Source organism: Lissotriton helveticus, chromosome 4_1 (genome assembly GCF_964261635.1).
Source record: "Lissotriton helveticus chromosome 4_1, aLisHel1.1, whole genome shotgun sequence".
Lineage (NCBI taxonomy): Eukaryota > Metazoa > Chordata > Amphibia > Caudata > Salamandridae > Lissotriton > Lissotriton helveticus.
In genome coordinates, this window is record NC_136063.1 from 1,314,940,741 (window position 1) to 1,314,960,392 (window position 19,652).

At 44.6% G+C, this 19,652-nt stretch overlaps 1 protein-coding gene across 18 annotated transcripts in view; it reads right to left on the reverse strand.

Moving 5' to 3' along the window:
• Window positions 1-19,652, reverse strand: part of PTPRM (protein tyrosine phosphatase receptor type M) — a 1,498,021-nt gene that overhangs the window by 890,131 nt on the left and 588,238 nt on the right. For all 18 annotated transcript variants that reach the window (XM_078687901.1, XM_078687900.1, XM_078687899.1 and 15 more), the window contains exon 7: window positions 17,468-17,761. In XM_078687901.1, the coding sequence (XP_078544027.1) occupies window positions 17,468-17,761 (294 nt within the window). The remainder of the gene's footprint in view (window positions 1-17,467; window positions 17,762-19,652) is intronic.

The following is a 19,652-nucleotide window of genomic DNA, read 5'->3' on the forward strand; positions in this document are numbered from 1 at the left end:
TGTCCCGTTCTTAGGTCTCCTGGCGTTGAACCGCGCAAAAGCGCGGTCTCGCCAGAGACCTATTGTGAGCGAGTCTGCTTCCCAGGAGAGGGGACAGGAGCTGGCCGCGCGCAGAGAATTGAGCAGAACATGCGCACGCGAACGCGCTCGCTGTGGCCAGCTCCTGTCTCCTCTCCTGGAAAGCTGTACCACACAGCCACACCTCCCCCTGCACGCATGCGCACACACACAGGAGCGCACATACACATACACGCCCCCCCAAATACACATACACATATCACACACAAGCGCACCGCACCGCCCCCCCCCCAAACTAAGTCCCACTTACCGCCAATCCGATGTTCTTTGGCCTCCGCGGGGCTCTCCCTCGGGCATGGGAGCCCCGCGTCACCGTGAATTATGTCCGCCCTCCACCGTGCGGAACATCCGAGGCCGGGGCCAATGGACTCTGAGAACGAGGCTGACGTCACAGCAGCCCTCCCTCGCCCCCTCCTCCGACGCCAGACGACGCAAACTGCGGCAGCCGCCATTAGAGCAGCTCTATTGATTTTTGATTCACACTGCAGCCGGGCATTTACGGCTGGTGGAAAAAATGTGTAAAAAAATCCTTGTTTTGTAGGCGGGGGTAAATCAATGTGCCCGGAATCACAGGATGTTGGGCCGACGTCGAGACTCGAGCTCGCTTCCCCAGTTCCAAAATCGGTAGCTCTGGTTGGTATGCCACGTCCTCTCTCCCTTGTCCTTCTGTCCCTCTTTTTGAGGGACCCTCTCTCCCTCAGCCGGATTTTCCCCTCTCAAGGCACCCCACTCTGTGCGAGATGTCTCCCTCTCTCCTTCTCGCGTCCCCTGCCTGCCCTGGTACAACACTCCTCCCTCCCTGTCTCACTCCTGTAAGGGTAACGCAGAGAGTGCCCGGGAGGAGGGAGGGGCGGAAGCCCGGCGCTCCTCCGCCTCTGACTTCCTCCTACCCTGCCTGTAGCTTGGAGAGGGGCCCCACGGGGAGGGCGCCGCGGGATTTGTGTACTGCGCTCACCGGCGCCTCTAGCCGCCTTGGACCCACGGGTAAGGCCGTGACCGGGAGCCCGCAGCATGGCGGATGTCCGGGGGCCGCCGCCGTCCCAGTGATGGTGAGTACTGGTCTGTAGTGGCCTCGTTCTTTTATTTCCACACACTGACGTCTACTCTATTGAGAGATTTGCGCTGGTTCGTGTTGTTGAACATGGTGGATAGACCGTAGTCAACGGGAGATTGAGAGGTAAACGACTCAGGTGTGCCGATTCGGGTACTCTGGGTCGGTGACTTAAGTACTCCTCGGTGGTTTTGTGTTAGTGGTTAGTACTGGTGATGGGCTACTGGGTGACCGTGTACTAGGCGAGTGCTACACCTTATACGTGACGTGTTCGCCAACAAATCTTGTCACGCTGGTGTTTGTGATTCCATACTTTCCGTAGTAAAGGTGAAACTACAGGTCCCAGAATGCACCTATTTTGACTACAAAGCGTGACTCTAGCCCCCCATTTCCTTGTCGAAGGAATGAATCTTAATATAGGATGAATCCACGGCTCAGCGGGAGAACAGGTCCAAGGCATTTCCAGTGGGTGACTGTGTGCGGTGAGTAACTACCACTGCTCGGGTGCCACCCGTTTCCGGCACATGAAGGTGACTTTCAACCCGTTCTGGATTTCACTCCCAGGTTTGTATTTATTTATAGCGCTTAAAGTGAAAGTAAAAGTATAAAATAGTTCTCCAGGCTTAAACACAACGCCGACTGAAAGCCAGGCGCATGCCACGGGACATTTAAGATCTGCTATCCGGTGAGTTTTGTGCAGAGTAACAACCCCTTTGTTAGTTTGCTTTGCAAAGACTGAACAGTCCGGGGGGAAGTGCGCGTGGGTATCTGTGCCTGACAGTGTCTTATAACAGACCTTACAATACTTGTGTTTATAACGCTGTTGACGCTGTAGTTCTCTTGACTGTCTCACCCCATGCCAAGCTGACATCTTCAAACTCCCCGCAGAAGGATTTAACATCAACATATAAAAGTACAGGTGCTCACCAGACTACAGTACCTGGGCGCACCTTTAAGTTAACCAAGTGCTGCTTCCTAGCACCTGCCCGTTGAATGCCCTGCAATGTCGGCTGTGTTGACGTCATCCGTTCTCTGGGTGTCATTTACAGGTGCTACGTAATATTATTCGTGGTTCTCCTGATGCCTGTAACTGCAGGACCAACATGTGCTGTTATCTGACATAAACTGGGCCTGTTTGCACTGTTGATTTCCTAGAGATTACCACAAACATTGCCTGCAGCATGCTTAAACCCACCCTGCCTTCCATATATTGAAAAACATCTGCACAAGTTCGAAACTGCACTGATTTGCAAAAACGGATGGGCATTTTTTTTATAGATATCTTTCATTTACCAATATACACTTTTACTTTTGGTGCCTGGGCCCATTTTCTGTCCCAACCAACCCTAGGGTGGAGTTTCAGGGTGGGAGGCGGCGTCACATGAGAAGTTGGATTTGAAAATATATTTTTTAGATTCAGTGTGTATATTGCAAAAACGGCAACAAAGACACACAGACAGTAATTCTGTTCCGGCTTACACAATTGAGCTCAAAGAGACTGCACTTAAACTGAATCACTGGGTTGAAGGCACCTGCGGCCGCGATCTCTGTGGACTGCGCAAACTCTGGCCTGTAGTAGCGGCAAGACAGCCCTGGTGGTTCCTGCACCTACTGTAAAGAGGTGTGAGTGGTCTAATCACACGATTGACTCATAAAGTTGAACAGAGGAAAAGGTGTCGGCTGCACATTATTAATAGGGCTCACCCATAATTATTTAACCGATAAATATGTGCTCATGCTTGAATGTTTGCCAGGTTTCAATGCTGTGAACACACGCAGGTGACTATCACATCAGGAGCAGAAGGGAATGATGGGCATAGATCTCGAAGGCTTAGAGCAGTGGTGTTCCACAAAATAATGTACCACCACCCTAAGGAAAATGTAATGAGGGCACCTTAGTGTCTCACATATCTCACAGATACTTATTAGCCTTGGACTAAATGAACCATTTAAGGGTTGATGCGCGGGGACCGCAGGGGCCTGGGTTACGGACCTGTATTAGAGAAATGTGAAGGTGCCCCCTGAACGTGAGGTGTCGCCTTTCACCTCCAAGAAGAATGGGATACGCCACCAGGTCGCCCCATTTGAAATAATTACCAGCATTTTGCCTTTAGATGCATTGTACCAAAGGCAATCACTGTTGTTCCTAGAGTGGCTTCAGTATAATCTGTGTCATTAAGTAGGTACAAACATTATGCAAAACAGGGCACATTTCTGTCAAGATTACCCTCATATGTTAAGGATGACAATGACTACTTCTATGCACATTAAGATTTGCCCCCTCACTCACCAATTCAGAGTTTAAAATAAAAATTGATGCAACGCATTGTCATGCACAATGCCAATAACTCAAACTTTAATGCTGGGAGACCCATTGCATTGTAAATGCTTGTTTTTCGAAGGTAAGGCAGTTTAATGCACACCATTCCTGAGAACTCTGTAAAATAAGGTGCTAGAATCCCTAGTCCGAGGCTTGTCTAACGTAACCTGCAATAAACTCGATGTTTCGGGGACCTGCAATGCTCAGCCCAAGTATCTTCAGATACTTTACTTATCTTTTAATATTGTAAAAATGCCGTCTGGGGGACCCAAAACATACCTTGTACTTGCTGAAACATTAGCTCTTCCCTTACCTATAAATTGCTCTCATTCACTTGCTTTGGGATTTGGCCAAATTAATGCATGAACCACAGCTCTCCCTGCACAACGTAAGGCCTATATGTACCGGCGTAACACAGGCCCCCGCAGCCCACGCGGTGCGGGGGGGGGGCCTCAAATCTCCAGGGGCCCCCTCGGCACTGCTCTCTGGCCGCAGAGCTCCTGACTGAGCCCGCAGGGGGCCCCTCCATGTGCCTTGCAGGAAGGCCAGGCAGGCACACAGTTTCGTGAATGCGCTGCTCGTTATCAGTAAGTGTCACACCCTTCTGCAATATCCAAATATTTAATTGACTTTCAGACTTTCCTGTCACTACTTTCTTATCCTGATAATGTAATTTACTTTCGTTTTGAGTGCCCTGAAGACGCCTCATGCTCTTGATCCTTAAAGTTGCAGCTGCAGAGGCCTCAAACCTTAGCTATCGTGCAGCTTAAATGCAGCTTAAATCATGATCGCGCTGGGGCCCCATTATGTTCCTGTGCACAAGAGGCGGTGTCAGCCGAGTTCAGATCACGTTTTTCACTGTAAAAGATTCTCTCTGCCAGGCCTTCACTACTCTTAGATGAAGCAGTGAGGCAGAGCCTCCTCGCCACCGCAGCACTTCCATCATCTCAAGGAAGGAGCTCCAGAGTCTCCTGCTTTCGCCTGCACTCGGAAGTCTGTTGCGAAATCCCCTTTCAGTTAAAGATATTTAATAATACAAATATGTTGCTTGTATAGCACCAAGTCTCTGAACCTTTTAAAAGCTTTTCGACTGCAATGCACTGCAAAAAAATCTGTTTATTAAGGGCTCAGAGGAATCATCAGCTCCACTAGCCTGGAATGATTATTTGAGTGTCTGACTTCAACTATTTTGTCATAATTCACTTTTTTTTTTATAGTGAACTCGACCCGATGGTATTGGAGCGCTTTACATAAGCACAAGTTCCATTATACAAGAATGAATTCATTTTTTTGTAGACAGACGAAGATTAAGTGATTTGCCCAGAATCACAGGATGTTGAGCAGATGCTGAGACTTGATTCCGGTTCCCTAGTTCCAAAGTCGGCAGCTCTAGTTGTTACACCACATCCTCTCACCTTATCTTTGGCCCGAGTGCCCACACCCCCTCGAGGTGTCTGCGGGAAGTGAATTCAGCCCAGCAGATGTGCGTATGCACTAGCGGGAATATGTGCCTGCACATGTGCACAACTAGCAGACTTCCCATGAAAGAAAATATTTTAAAAGCAGTGCTTAATTTGTAGAAAATTAAGTGCCAGAGCCCTTGTCAGGAGGCCACTGCAGCTAGCACCCCCCCCCATTGCCCCTGACATCACTGCCAATGACAGTATCAACACAACTACAAACCATCACATTTCTAAAAGTGTGACGGTTCAGAATATTCAAGAAATACAAAAAAACAGTAATAGCCTGGATGCAAGTATTTAAACAACTGTTGTTGTTCTGATCTGTAAATTAGACAAATAGCACCTCCATGCGGCAGACTGTCATAAAAGCCAGTGTTGACAATAAAGGGCCTGGGCTGAGCACCAGAAACCACCGGTTCAAATTAAGCACTCTTCAAAAGAAAATATCATGGAGGCCGATGATGCGTTCTTGTTTGTGCTGTGTGCGCCTGTGGGTGGGACATGTGCACAGCACAAGCAATGACCTTCTCTATTGGAGCTGCATCAGGATGCTGTTTGATGAGGACTACAGATGCACATAGGTTCTGTTTATTTTTCTCTACATTGTACAATCTACAGCACATAGATTAACTCGAAAGATCATGGCATTTACTGCATAGCTTCAGACTGAACAGCTCGGAAATACAGGGTAGTAATCAGGGCTTCATTTGAGCCAGTGGTTTCCGGTGCTCAGGTCCGGCACATAATCCTCAACACCAGCACTTTTCATGAGCACCAGTTAAGACACATTCAGTTATGGTAGGCAAGGGGAGATTAAATGATTTGCCCAGAATCGCAGAATGTTGAGCTGGGACTCGAACTTGGTTCCTCAGCTGCGAAGTCAGCCGCTCTGGCAACTAAGCCACATCTTCTCCCCACTTTCATGCTAAGTAGTTGGTTCGGTTTTAGGCTGGTGCAAGCTGCCTGCTTATGAGAGCTTTGGCACATATATATCGTTTTTTTTACAAATTAACCACTGGTAGTAGTTTCTCTGTGGACCAAATTTAAAACTACACACAACGCAGTACAGCACCCAAAGAGGCTGCGCTGATTGACAGGGAGGGAGCAGGAGTGTGCCATATCTAGAGAGATATGTCTCTCTCCTCCCCTTTCCAAAGTGCCGCTGTAATTTCAGCTGGCGAGCACCGCACACACCTTAGCACCATAGCACTAGGGTGTGTGCGTGAGCCTAGCATAGGTTTTGTACAGGAAGGGTATCTTTCCTGCACAAAATAATATGCCTAGATAACTTTAAAAGCTTTTCCCACTTTTTATGTGTGCTAAACACTGCAGCACGCATGCACAGTCGGAAAAGTAAGAAGAAATAAAAACACTTCTCCTGTTAGCGCCAACTCGGCAATGCAGCTAACGCGAATTAAGTGTTTTTGTTTTTTAAAATGTTATTTTCCCTTGTCGCCGTCTGTTGACTCCTCCCCCCCGCCCTTACCTGCACCAGCCGCAGCTACAATTAGGGTTACCATTTCAAGTGCATCATAAATTAGGGAGAGAGCACTGGCACTGTGGCCTGGTTAGCAGGCTCCAGTAAATACCATCAGCACTGGGGAAAAATTGCGGGGTGACCATACAAAAAGGGCAGTTTCCTCAGGGCCTTATCTGCCCACCCTCTAGAGATGCCAGTAGCAGTCAGGCCTGTGGAGTATATGCAGGGAAGCAGTGCAACAGGGAGGTCACGAACAGCGATGCAAAACAAGTACAGCAGGTAAGTGACAGTTACTGCTGTAAATGTGGCCCGAAGGGGGCAGGAGTGTAACTTCAAGTGGCTTAGTTCAACTTAAACAGAGAGCTGCATGAACCAGCGTTGTCGGGGAATGGCCGGTATACTCTATGGCAAATTCAGCTCTGGACTGGCAATCAGTGCTGCACCATTGTTTTCATGGGTGTAACACAGGCCCCCGCACCCCTGCGTTGCGGGTGGCCCCCGAGCTCCAGGGGCCTCCTCGGCACACAGTACATTCGCTGACAGCAGGGTCTGTCTGGAACGCAGTTTGAAAGTTACGTCTGCCGACCCGCCTCATAAATTAAATGGTGCGTATGTGCTGCATGGTGCGCTGCATGCAGCTGCATGGTTTTCAGCCTCATGGTGAGGGATAAGGTATGGCAGGGCTGGGCCAGTATTGTCATGCGCAGCGTAAACTGCATTTGAGGTGGCTGGTGGGTTCCAGGCACTGAGACGGTCAGACCATAATTTAATTTTTGCTGTCCCGGTCTTCTGCAGCCCGCCTGTGCCAGCCACCGAGCTGCATGCCTCAGATGAGTCATAGACAACTAGCAGTAGAAACCTATGCTTGTTCTACTTTTCTGCATAGAGGGAACCTGGGAGTAATGCGCACTAGCGGTCCTGATCGCTACTATTTTCTTTTGTTACCACTTTCTTTTGCGCTACCACCTATTTGTAGAACCAACCTATTGCTTCCTTATAGACAGCTTTCTGAAGTCTGCTTACATTGAAGTGAAACGAAGTTGATTTTTTTAACAACATTCTGAGCTATGCCTGAGGACCTCTGTATTCCCTGGCAGGATAGCTGTAGTTAGTCACAAGTTATTGTAACCGTGTGTCTTGTTAAGTTGCTCCTGCTTGCATGTTTAGGCTCTTAATATTGCTAACTAAGCATAAATCCAGGTCTTATTCTGCTAATTTGCCATTGGTCAGCCAGAGACACTGCCCCAGGAACTCTGCGAAGTTTGGGAACTGGAAGGTGCCTGGCTGCACAAGGTGACTGACTCTCATCCAGCCCCTCTACCCTACCTGAAGGCAAGAGGTTGACTGGAGGCTGGATGCTAATGGAGTAGAAAGAAGCCTCCAGGGCGACTTGTGAACACTATGGAGGAATTAATGGACTGTCCACCTTGAATGGGAATGGTATTTTGCAATGCTATAACTTTGCAGTGACAAATCCAATGATTGTTGTTTTGTTACTATTTTAATCATAACATACTTTCCAATGTTACTAAATAGTTCTGGGATCATTTACTGAGAGGTTTTTGATTCTGCTTGGGTTATGACACTACTACTCGATTACAAACATTTTCCAGAGTAGTCTTCAAACTCAAATCTGCACTATTAAGGGGTAGACAAATCTGTCTTAGAAAAACAGTGTTTGCCTGATTATGGGTTAATTTTGAATTGTGGCCTGGAGAATTTTCCCCACCAAATGCCCGGCTTCGTAGACATCTTATACAAGGTTAAAGTTCTTGTATCAGCTCTTTTTTTGTCCTTTATGTCATTATGAGTCCTGGGGCTAACACAGTTAATACACAACAGACTGTTGAAAAATAACAACCAATATGTCAGCAGTTGTGTTGTTTTTTTGTACATTGAAAAGGGTTTTCTGAAGACTCAACAAGTTGCATGCAAATATAATTAACAGCGGAGCAAACTTCTCTCAAACACATAAATGCAAACCCCTGGCTCGTGAAGTGAGCACCAGGGAGCCAGAGCCATGCCCTGGTGGAAGGTCCTGGAAAAAGAAGTTCACAAAACAGCCCTTGAAGTCTCTTGCTCCAAGAACAAAGTAGCACACAGAGGGCCAAAGGGAAGAGTGAGGTTTTACCAAACCTTGTGCCAAAGCAAAGCATCATCAGAAGTGAGGAGAGAGGACCAGAGAGCAGGACATGGAAAGGTCATGGGTTCAGGAATTGGCAGGCAGATGAGCTTGGTTCAAATGAGGCAATGAGCTCATAGCAAAGAACAGAAAATTATAGATAAAGGCCCTCCCTTCTGCATTCAGGTATTAGTGCTCCACTTTACGGAAATATTTTCTTCTACTGCACAGCAACATTTTAGGGGTGGTCTCTCCGTCCAGCTTAGAGTGTAAGAAAAGAGCAGTGAAGGGCCTGCATCGTGTCTGCAGAAGCATTTAGAAATGCTTGTGTTCACAAGAAGAGACGAGGTGACTAGGCACTACTTGAATGAGGCCATGTCTGGCTCCAAGGGCAAAGACTAAGCAGCAGCGACCAAAAAGGAGAAGGCAGCAGGAGCACCAGTATTCACAAATAGAGGGACAGCACAACTTTAATTTTCATACAGCAGGAGCACCAGGCCAGTGGCGTAATATAGGCACCCGCAGTGTTGGGGGGGGTTGGGGGGGGGGGGGGGAGCTCCAAAGGCCCCCTCAGCACAATACCCTGGCTGGAAAGCTCCTGATTCAGTCCAGGGGGCCCCCTCCACATATCTTGCAGGGGGGCCCCCTCAAGTTTCGTTACGCCACTGCCTATATGTACAGTCCTTCTCCGCTGACTCATTGCCATACATATTACGCGCCGCTCCTTTTGTAACGCTCATAAATTGTCAAATAATACAGACTGCAGGACCGCACACGCTTTGAATCTAATGAGTAATTTTGTGTTTAGCCTCTTATCAGAGAACCAGCCTTCAACTGATTTTTACTGTGCATCCAATAAAAAAAAAATCTCAATCAGGGCTTGTTCTCCATCACACCACAGCTCCAGTGTCTGCAGCTTCACCCTGATTCTCCTACCTTCCCACAGGACCATTGAGAGAACTCCATTAGGTACCTTGAATATTTTTGCTTGGACAGTATGGAATAGTATAGACAGCGCTGAAACAGGTCTGAACACCTTGGTTAAACAATCCATGCTAACCGGCCTGATAAAGAGGGAGTACGTCCTCCAGAAATCGCTGCATTTCTATAGGTTAGTAATCATTTTAATCATGTTAAGTTTCTGACAGCAGTCTTCCAACAATGTAACATGTACACCCACCACAGAGAAGGATCCAGTCACCCTTGGCATTAGGAAGGAGAAACTGGTCTGCATTAATCCTCACCAGCACACCCAGTGGAAACAAAGATTTATCTTTACGGACATTTAATCCGGAGATCGCAAATTGTATGAGAATATGTAGCCATCTTTGCACTGACTGAGTCGGATCCTTGAAATATATAAGAATATCACCTGTATAAGAGGGTACCGCGTGCTCCACCGCTCCCTACCCTAAACACATCCAGTCTCATGCATCTCCTGTTAGCACAACCTAGGGGCTCCACTGTCAGATTAAACAGCAAGGGTACCAAGACAGGTGCCCTCTCTTATGCTCCAGTCAAGATTTCATTTTTCTGATATTAGTGTGGTTACCTTAACTCTCATCAGACAATGAGTATACAGCAATCTAATCCAACCGTTGAACTCTGGGCCAAAATTCATGGAATGTAATACCATGTTTGGGTATTCCAGTGACAGTGAGTCGAAAGCTTTTTCAGTCCAATGAAACCAAGACCAATGGGCATATGTATGAAAATCCCCGTTTGTGATTCTCAAATAGCGATTTTTTGAGTTTTCCTTAATTGCGATTAGCAAATTGCGAAATCGCAATTAAGGAATACTTTCCCATTCATTTCTATGGGCCTGGAGACCCATAGGAATGAATGTGAAGTAATTCTGAATTTGCGATTCGCAATTAGAGAATAGCAAACTGAGAATAATTTCAAGGGTGCAAGGGTGTCATAAGGACACCCTGATGCACCCCTGAAATGAACATGTGTGCGCATATGGCGCACATACATGCCCTAAGGGCATGTATGTGCGCCATATGGCACCTTCACAGATGCAAAAAAGTGCATTTGTGAAAGAAATCCCAAATTACCGCCAACTTGAAGTTGGTGGTAAATTGCGATTTCTTAAGGGGAAATCGCAAAAATTGAATGCTTGATGCATAGCATTTAAGGAATCGCAATTTGCGATTCCTTAAATGGTTACGCAAAGTTAAGGAATCGCAAATGTTGCGGTCCCTAATTTTGCGATGCGATTTCCCTACTACATACCGTTTTGCAAATTTTTTGACGCAAACACTGCTTTTTTGAGAATCGCAGCGTTTGCGACTAAAAATTGCGTTGGTACATCTGCCCCCAAGTCTTCATTGCCCTCATTCATACCATCCATGACATGCAGCAGTTTCTGACAATTTTGTACAGTTCTTCTACCGGTACATAAGCGCATTGGTTTCCAAGCACTAGAGTAGTCATGAACATCTTGTGTCTGCTCACCAATATTTTGGTGTCTACATTTAACACAGATGGTAACCTATAGGCCTTGTAGTCATGCAGATCTTTGATCACTCTGAAGAGGAAAGCTGTGAGAGCCTTCTGCTTCGATTTAGACAGTATTCACTGCTTGCTTGATTCAGTAAACACGGCTTGCAATTTTTCTTATAATGCGTTTACTCTATGTTCTATAAAACTCGACTTGGAGCTGCCTCATTTCCTGATGTTTTACCTGTATTCAGTTTCTGTAGGACCAACTTTATTTCCTCTAGGTAAAAGGGACCTTGACTGAATCTTTTTGCGTGTGTGTCAGGGTGAGCAGGGATCCCATAATCAGAAACGGTCTGGTTCACTGAACATTTATCTCAGTGGGACACTGAAATTGCGCAGCTATTCAAAGAATACTTTTTTTTTCTCCTTTTGTGTGATATTGTTCTGGCCTCCTGCGGTTTACCGCTTTAACAACAATGATAAAAGTTTATCCGGAGTATCTCTCTCAAACTGTAGTCTCCATCTGTACATTTGGTCTGCTATTTCTCTAATATTTGTCTATTATTTGCAGCGGCGCCTGGCATGTCCAGAGTGAGGTGGGGCGGGTGGGGGAAAAAATGATACATCAAATAAAATAAAACACTTATCTTCCTGCAACAAGGTGAAGTCCTTCATCGTCTTCTCTCCTCGAGGCAGGCTCCCAAGCCAATCCTGGCGCTGCTCTCATGCTCATGAGAGCAGCACCGTCATTGGAGGGAGCGGCCTCTGTTGGTGCTCCAGAGGGCATTGAATGCCTGCACTTACTGTCAACTTAGCTGTCTTAAGGAAGCTGGGCTGAGAGAGTGCGCATGTGTGGTTGGGCATCGCAAGGCAACCGGTCAATGAGACAAGCACACTTTAAACAAGTGCATACGGCAGCCCACCCTCCTCCCTGCCGCTGCCATTGAGCAGAAGCCCCGCCCCTGTCCTGATACTGTTCGGGATGGGGTGACGAAAAATAAAATGGTAATGAATTAACTTCATTAACAATGTATTTTTCATCTTTGAGGCATTTCAGTGGGGCAACGCTCTTCCGCTATAATGGAGGAGACGGCCCTGATTATTTGCAGCAGCCTCCTTATTTCCAGCCATTGTGTATCGTGGTAAGTCATAGCTTCCCATTGGGGCTAGATCAGCCTCCATTAAAATGGCATCTCTCTCAAGCTGCCTGAGTGTTGAAATGATCCCAGACATTGCTATGCCCCAGATCATCATCAAATTAAAACTAGTTTGATTACATGCTTGAATAATTATTTTTAAAAAACGATCTGGTATGTTTCATCATAACTCCAAAGGCCTGACACATAGATTAATTTGGAAAAAGTAGAGAGACAGGTGGACAGAGCTACATATGGGAAAATGATGAAAGCGCACATATACGACTGTTTGGTGCACTAACACTGACCTGCCCTGAAGAAGTTCTCTTGGCTTATTGCCGTTTTGAACGAAACGCATTGGCTGCCTTTTTGTAAAATCATATTTGGATTTGAAAATAAAGGATTTAAAGGAAATGTATACAAAGACTGAAAAAGGTTTTTTTTTGTTCAAGTGCACTGCTCGTTAAGAAAATATAGTCCCTAAGCCGTGTCATTGTTCCTCATCTTCACTCCCCCTGAAATGTTTGTTGACTAACTCAGCAGATCAAATCACCTACCTTTTACAAAGATACAGAGCAGTGAAATATTTGAGCAGAAAAGTTGTGGAGGTCGAGGACTGAGTTAGATCAAGTCTAACAGCTAGTGGTAGACTCCCAGTGAACACATTTAGTGGCAGAAACTCCACCAGTAGTGATGGGCACTGATTCAATCACCACATATTGTAAGATAATGCCACTTCAAAGGAGACCCTTCCCATCTCCCATCTGCAAATGGCGACTTTTCTGTCTCCCTCTTGGCTTACGTAAAACGTCCACTACATTGGCATGAGCAAAAAGTCTGGTAGCGAAACTCCACATTAGCTCCGAAGCTGCAACATTTGCAGGGCGCAGCTTTTTTTTCTGACAGTAAGCCACAGGCAGAACCAACCACACAGGGGAGTTGAGGGTGGTGTCTGAATCTGCTCCCATGTATTGAGGTATCAAGCTCTTAGTCCCCTCTAAAGTAACAAGTCGGTGTTCCTTAGTGTGACAAAGAAAGCTCCGAATGATAAAAGGTTGTGAATCCAGGATACTCATCTAATCAGCCTTATTTATGTTTTATACGTTCCGACAAACAAAAAAGTGGGAATACATACTCCCTGCAATATCACATTAGCAATGGGGGGCAGCTCCATTCAGGAGCACCAAGCAGACCCAATCCTAGGTCGGCAGGCAAAGACTAGACATTGGCTCGACATTAGGGTGACTAGGCGTCCCCGTTTTGCCAGGACGGTCCCTGTTTTTAACCAGCTGTCCCAGCAAATTTCAAGAAATTTAGCTCATGTCCCCGTTTTTGGAGAGGGTCGACTGAAAACGGTGGGAGGTGTTTTTCATGTTTTACAAAGCAGGGATACTTAGCAGTTGTTTCAAGAAAGCAATTTAATTAACATGCAAGTTACTGGGCTTAAAAATTGCATTTTATGTATGTTCTTACTGCCTGTTCTGTAATTCTCTGCTGAGGAGCGCTCTCATCCCTTGAAGTAAAAGTGTAGTCCTTCTTCTATTTTTGTGAAATGTCCCGGTTTTTGGCTTTAAAATTCTGGTCACCCTACTCGACATGGACTTAGAACGCAAATATCACAGTTTTCTTGTAGAAATACATCACTAAAGACTTGTGCCTAGTTCACATAACAGACCAGACCTGTGAAGGACTTCAGGTGCCCGAGGGGGTACCACGTTATGGTCCATACATCTCGGTATAAATCTGAAAAAGTGTCCAGGTTTCTTTACATTTACTCATTTTAACTTTCACCAGCAGTGACTCTCTCCACGTCATGAATGTTTCACAGATTTTACCACCAAACGGGAGCGGTGCTTGTTGAATTTCAAAATGTTACCCTTGTCACTAACAAAAAAACAATGTCAACCTGCCGAAGAATGGATTGAATGGGGACATCCACCCTCTACTGGATTCCAAAATTCTTCACAAATCATTATTGTTTTGATTTGTAAATCTCACAATTGTGGACCATGTGTTGGTGACACATGAACTACATAAAAAACATTCTTGGCCTGAGCCATCACTGTCAATACTATCAAAACAAAGGTTCACTACACCGCATGTGTGATAATGCACAACTATCCATTTTGATACCAATTTCTCTTACATATGAAGCAAACACTTGACAGATATGCATATGCGAGCAAAACTGATAACTGTGAAGTGGCTGCAAAGCATGGTTCTTTGAAGAAAGCTCAGAGTCCCAAATGCTGAGGTACAGGCTTTACCCAGACAATACATGGCCAATGGTGCATATCTGAATTGTAAAGATTAATTCAGGATAATAAATAGCAACAGACATAGTTCAAGAAAGCAAATTCAAATTATTAGTCACTGAAGGGGTTAATACATATTGACAATTTGCTGCACATTGAGCATTCTCAGAGAGGTAGGACGCGTCTATTCATATAAAGAAGTTTAGATATGGCGGAGGAACTCCGTATGAATCACAGTAGGGAGGAATACAAAGCTTCAGGGTGTCCTGGTTGAAAGATTTATGGACCCAAAGCTATACTCTTCAGTGAGGAGAGTACCAGACAAAAAGTTGAGAGCGTTCTTGGCCCTTTTGCATTTGGCTGTGACCGTAGCCGTTTTGCTGCACGGTTACTGGCCCTAGCCTCCTGTGAATCTATTAATGATAAAACAATGAAATGTCCCTTATGTTGCCCGCTATGGACTGTGTCTATTGTTGTAAGTGCTGCAATGTTGATTGTGGTTGAAAGCGTGAAACTGGATTAAAAAAAGGTTTTTTTTTTAAATACAAATAAAAAACTGGACATCGCAAGAACATTGATCCAGGGATTACATTATTGCAGGGGCTGAGACTGAGATAATCTACAAAGATCACTTCGAACTTTAAATGTTATGAATAACAGCAATTAATTTGGAGTTGAACCACAGGGTCGCAGACATGGTCCATCTCTAGAAGCACTAACCCGAGGCTTGTAGAGTCTTTTGATAGCCCATAGTCAAGAAGACAATCTCTAAGGATTCTGGGCTACCAACGACATTGTGTCATCAGCCCGGACACGGTTCGGTATCTGCCACAAGCTCCTCACAAATATAATACCATTACAATGTCTCTAAAATAATCTCTACATGACCCTTAAACTTCGATGTTGCAAGCCACTGATTATGAACCATTGATCATGGTTTGTGATGTAAGTTGATGCCTACTAATAGATATTGACCTTCAAGAGCAAAAATACCTAAGTGAGAGAACTTCTCTTCACTGAGGAAAAAAACCTATTACACAGTACCTGCATTCCCCAACACACAAATGAATGATTTTGTAAATACTGGACACCTGCTGTCTGCTTTGAACTGAGAACCTTCATTCCCATTGTGAAATTGTACGGAATAAGGCACCCTCAACAAGCACACTTAAAATTTACCAGATTGTCATCTCTGTGCCTGTCTATTTAATGCACTTGACATACAGACCACTGATGTTTATGCCCCAATTATACCAGCATGTAAAAATACAGTTGGGATACATCATTCTGTGTATAACCTCTAACAATATTTTTATAGGGAGAGCAGTCGAATATACCAATCCTGAAGAAAGAACAAAGTGCACGTTTGAGAAACTTTCAGAGGAGAAGACTAAAATAGGAATGCCAGGTCCCCTTAAGTACCAGTTACAGAGGAGCTGCGCCAAAGGAGAAAGCTGGCAGCCCACCTGCAGAGCAAATGTCGCAGCCTCCCGCCCACTCTGTAGCTATTTAAGTGTATGATGACCAAGATTATTTAGAGACATGTTAATCTGCAAGAAGGCACTAAACGAGGTAACAGCAAACAACGCTAAAATAAAAAGAACTGGAAATCTTAAATGCGCAAGCTAATTTTATGATCCAATTTCAAAAGTTATACATTGTAAATCAGCAAGCTACAAAAGTAAGGACACCAAGTGCTGTGACAGTCTAGCATATCTGCATCATCTTCCTCTCCGAGAGCAGAAATATACATGTTTTAGTGTTTGCAATTTTTTTAACAATTGAAGTTGATGTTCAGTGACCCCAGTAGGCCCGGGCTCTTTGCCTGACCGAATGCTAACTCCGGATCTAGGACTATCTGTGGCACTTGGTCGCTTCCCTTGTCAAGTAACATCATCAAAGCCATGAATTGTGCTTGAAAGTGCCTATGACACTCAAATAGGCCATGAGTTACTGCTACCCTTGAAAGTGCAAAATGGACTTTCCCTACACTTGGTACGTGCTTTTGACCAATACTGCATTCACACGCAGAGGTGGATATAACAGAGGCTGCATGCAAATGAATCTGCACAGCAGGCACACCCAGATCACACCTGCCTGCACCATGACTGGGTGCAAGACCTGCCCACTGCTCACAATCATTTTGGGAAGGAACAACACCTTATGGTCGAGACACTACTAAAACACGTCCTCCTTCTATCCGGCATCAGCGTCCAGAGTCATCCACCATAACAAGGATTTAATGAAAAAGAGTGCGTCTCATAAACCGCTTTTAGTCATGAACAACCAGCTACGCAAACCCCACAAGACCAGTGCTTGATTTGTAATAAAGCGCTGTGTCCCAAAGTTTTGTTTAAGGAGGCCACCACCGGCAAGTCGAAGGAAGGGGTTGCTGAATATAAAGGCAACATAGTTCCACCTCTTTCTTTCACGACTTCCGCTTCTTTTTCAATATCTCCCTCTTGCACGTTCTTTTCCATTCCTGCTCCATCCCTTTGACACTGTTTTCTCACCTTCTATAAATCCTCCTTTCTTTCTCTTACCCTTGGTCAAAGTCTAACAATGAAAAATAAGCCCACAAAATAGGGCACAACAATTTAATTCCACTTGCAACCACTCTCACCACTTAAACACTGCACAAAAACACAAGCAAAAGCCCTACTTGTGAGTACCGGATCTTTAGTTAAACACACTACCTCCATTCATAGACAAAAGAAAGATTTCAATTTTGTTATACAGACAATAATGGCTTAATGACTCCAACACAGGCATTGGAGAGCCGAATTCATACCATATTTTCAAGTTGACCTCTTATTGTACAAACAAGTGCTATTTAGATAAATTGTATGCAAATGTATCTTATTTAGATTTCCTGAAATTAAAGGATGGATTTGGCCTTGCTAGGCATACCATGAACAAGGTCATCAGCAGCCTTCCGTACAAAACTGTGCTGCATAAGAACAACCATGGAATACAAAACACAGACAATCATATTTGACCTACGCTATGTATTTAATCACCGTTTCCATTCAGGGCAAACAACTTCACTGTTCTGTGCCTCAGCTACACTTTAGAAGACATTGACAGCTTCCTGAGAACAAAAATTGTACTCACCAGCACATTTAGTCCTTGTTTTCAGGGCTGGACCAGGAGATCCCGTTCCTCCTTCTCCCGGCCGTGTCAGCAGCACACTGATTTCATACTCAGTGTCTGGATCTAGATGTCCAATCTTGTAACTTGTAGAGTCCACTGGCTGTATGTCGTACCAGCTCCCTGTTGCAGTGCGGTACTCAACCTCCCTCTCGATTATAGGTCCATCTCCATTGATGGAGTTTGCATTTAGTTGTATCCATAAATACGTTGCCCCGACTGATGAAAGCTGTGGTGGCGCAATAGGGACGGGCGGTTCTACAAAGGAAGGGTACCATGGTTTTAGGAACACATTTTTTCGGCAAGTATAAAAAAAATATATTATGTGTACTGTACCTCTGCATCTCTGAAAAAGTCATACATGTTTTTTAAATTATATTACTTACACACAAACATAGCTAATGTGTACTTATAACATTTTAAACAGTACTAACATTTCGACAGGGAGTATTACACTTCAGAGGGGATTCTGACTTATGCTCAGTTATCTGAAAGCGGTACAAAAGGGGTGGTGATGGACGGAGCATCTGAACCAATCAAACACTCACACCCAGTCAAAAGATCTGGGTTTGATCCATCATGTTTTGCAGTTATCTAAAAAGTCACAAAAATATGACCCAATAGGGTTCATCATTAACAGTTGGAAACATTTACTATTGGTTCGTCAGTATGAATTCAAACATCTTGATGGAAAATTCAACCATGTACAAGGCTCAACTTCTCACCCCTGTCCTTGAGATTTGAGGAGAACTACCTAGGAACTGGAAAATATCTGGAAACACATCTTTCGCCTCAACATATGACCAGTCAAATCAGGACTAGACACCAAACCCTCAATTTAGCTGCAGGATCATAACCGCATTCCTCTTGTATTCGGACGGATGCCAAAGATGGGCTCCGCTCCAAAGGACTCATTCCAAGTCCTATCCATCTAGCTGTATTTCTACCACTGCTCGTGATCTAAGATCATCATTGACAGATTACTCATGGGGCAGAATCCAGGGCTATTTTCCTTGTTTATCTTAGGACATTGGATTGGCTCACGTGACTTGTATCTTGCTACTCATTCGCACCACTCACCTTGGTGCTCTGAGATACCATTAATCCAGTGCGCTCCACATTACAAAACACAAACACACCAATAGCACGTTTTAAACAACATATTAAGTCTATTTATAAAATAGTCACATTTTTATATGGTACTTACTGCAACAGTTTTGCCCTTTTACAGAGCTGTCAATAGCAGGGGTTAATAAACACCAAACCTAATTGTACTCGACCTCAGATGGATAAAATACGGATTTGGACTCACTGAGATTAGTACATTGCACTGCATGCACAAATGAAAAAAATAATCTCCTTCACAACATCTTATTTTTGTTACAATATGTAATGATGCTACACATAAAATGAGCGTATGTTCATGTTTACACTTCTAAGCAGTCCAACCTCAATATAGAAAGTTAGCTACATCTTCGAGTACTCGGTAGATCCTAGAAGAAAGTCAGTCCAACAAAGGTTTTAATTTTCTTACATACTCATGTGTAGAGGTAGACAACATTTCAATCAGAAATTATGTGAAAAAGAACACCCCTGTTTGCATATAAGTCACTCAATGGATTTAGTAATTTACTTAAACTATCATGGATGAAGTTAATAAGGGACAACGCACTGCTTTGTCTCTTTAATTTCCTTAAAAAATAAACAGGTAACAGATCAAAATAAAAACATAAGTTAGACTTGGGCTTCGGGTTAGTATTAATATATTTTACACAGTGTGGTTGAAGATCTGAAACCCACTGTGTAGCATGGATGGTTCACAAGCAACAGGGGATAGTTTTTCAAAGTTGTTTTGAAGTCCTGCAAAGAGGGGTTAGGTCCGATGGAGAATGGAAGTGAGATCCAGAGTAAAGGTCCTAACAAATGGAAGGAGCAGTGCATGGCAGCCACTCGAGGTGGCCTAAATTAATTTAGTAAGTGCAGATTCGTATACCAAAGGAGCATGTGGGGCATATCTTGTGAAGATATGAGGTAGATTGGAGAGGTGCCATTATTAGCTTTTTAAAAAGACTTTTTAAAACCGGAGGCAGAAAGGGAGAAATAGGTGCATGCCTTGGGAGACTGATTATGGTTCTGATGGTAAAACGTC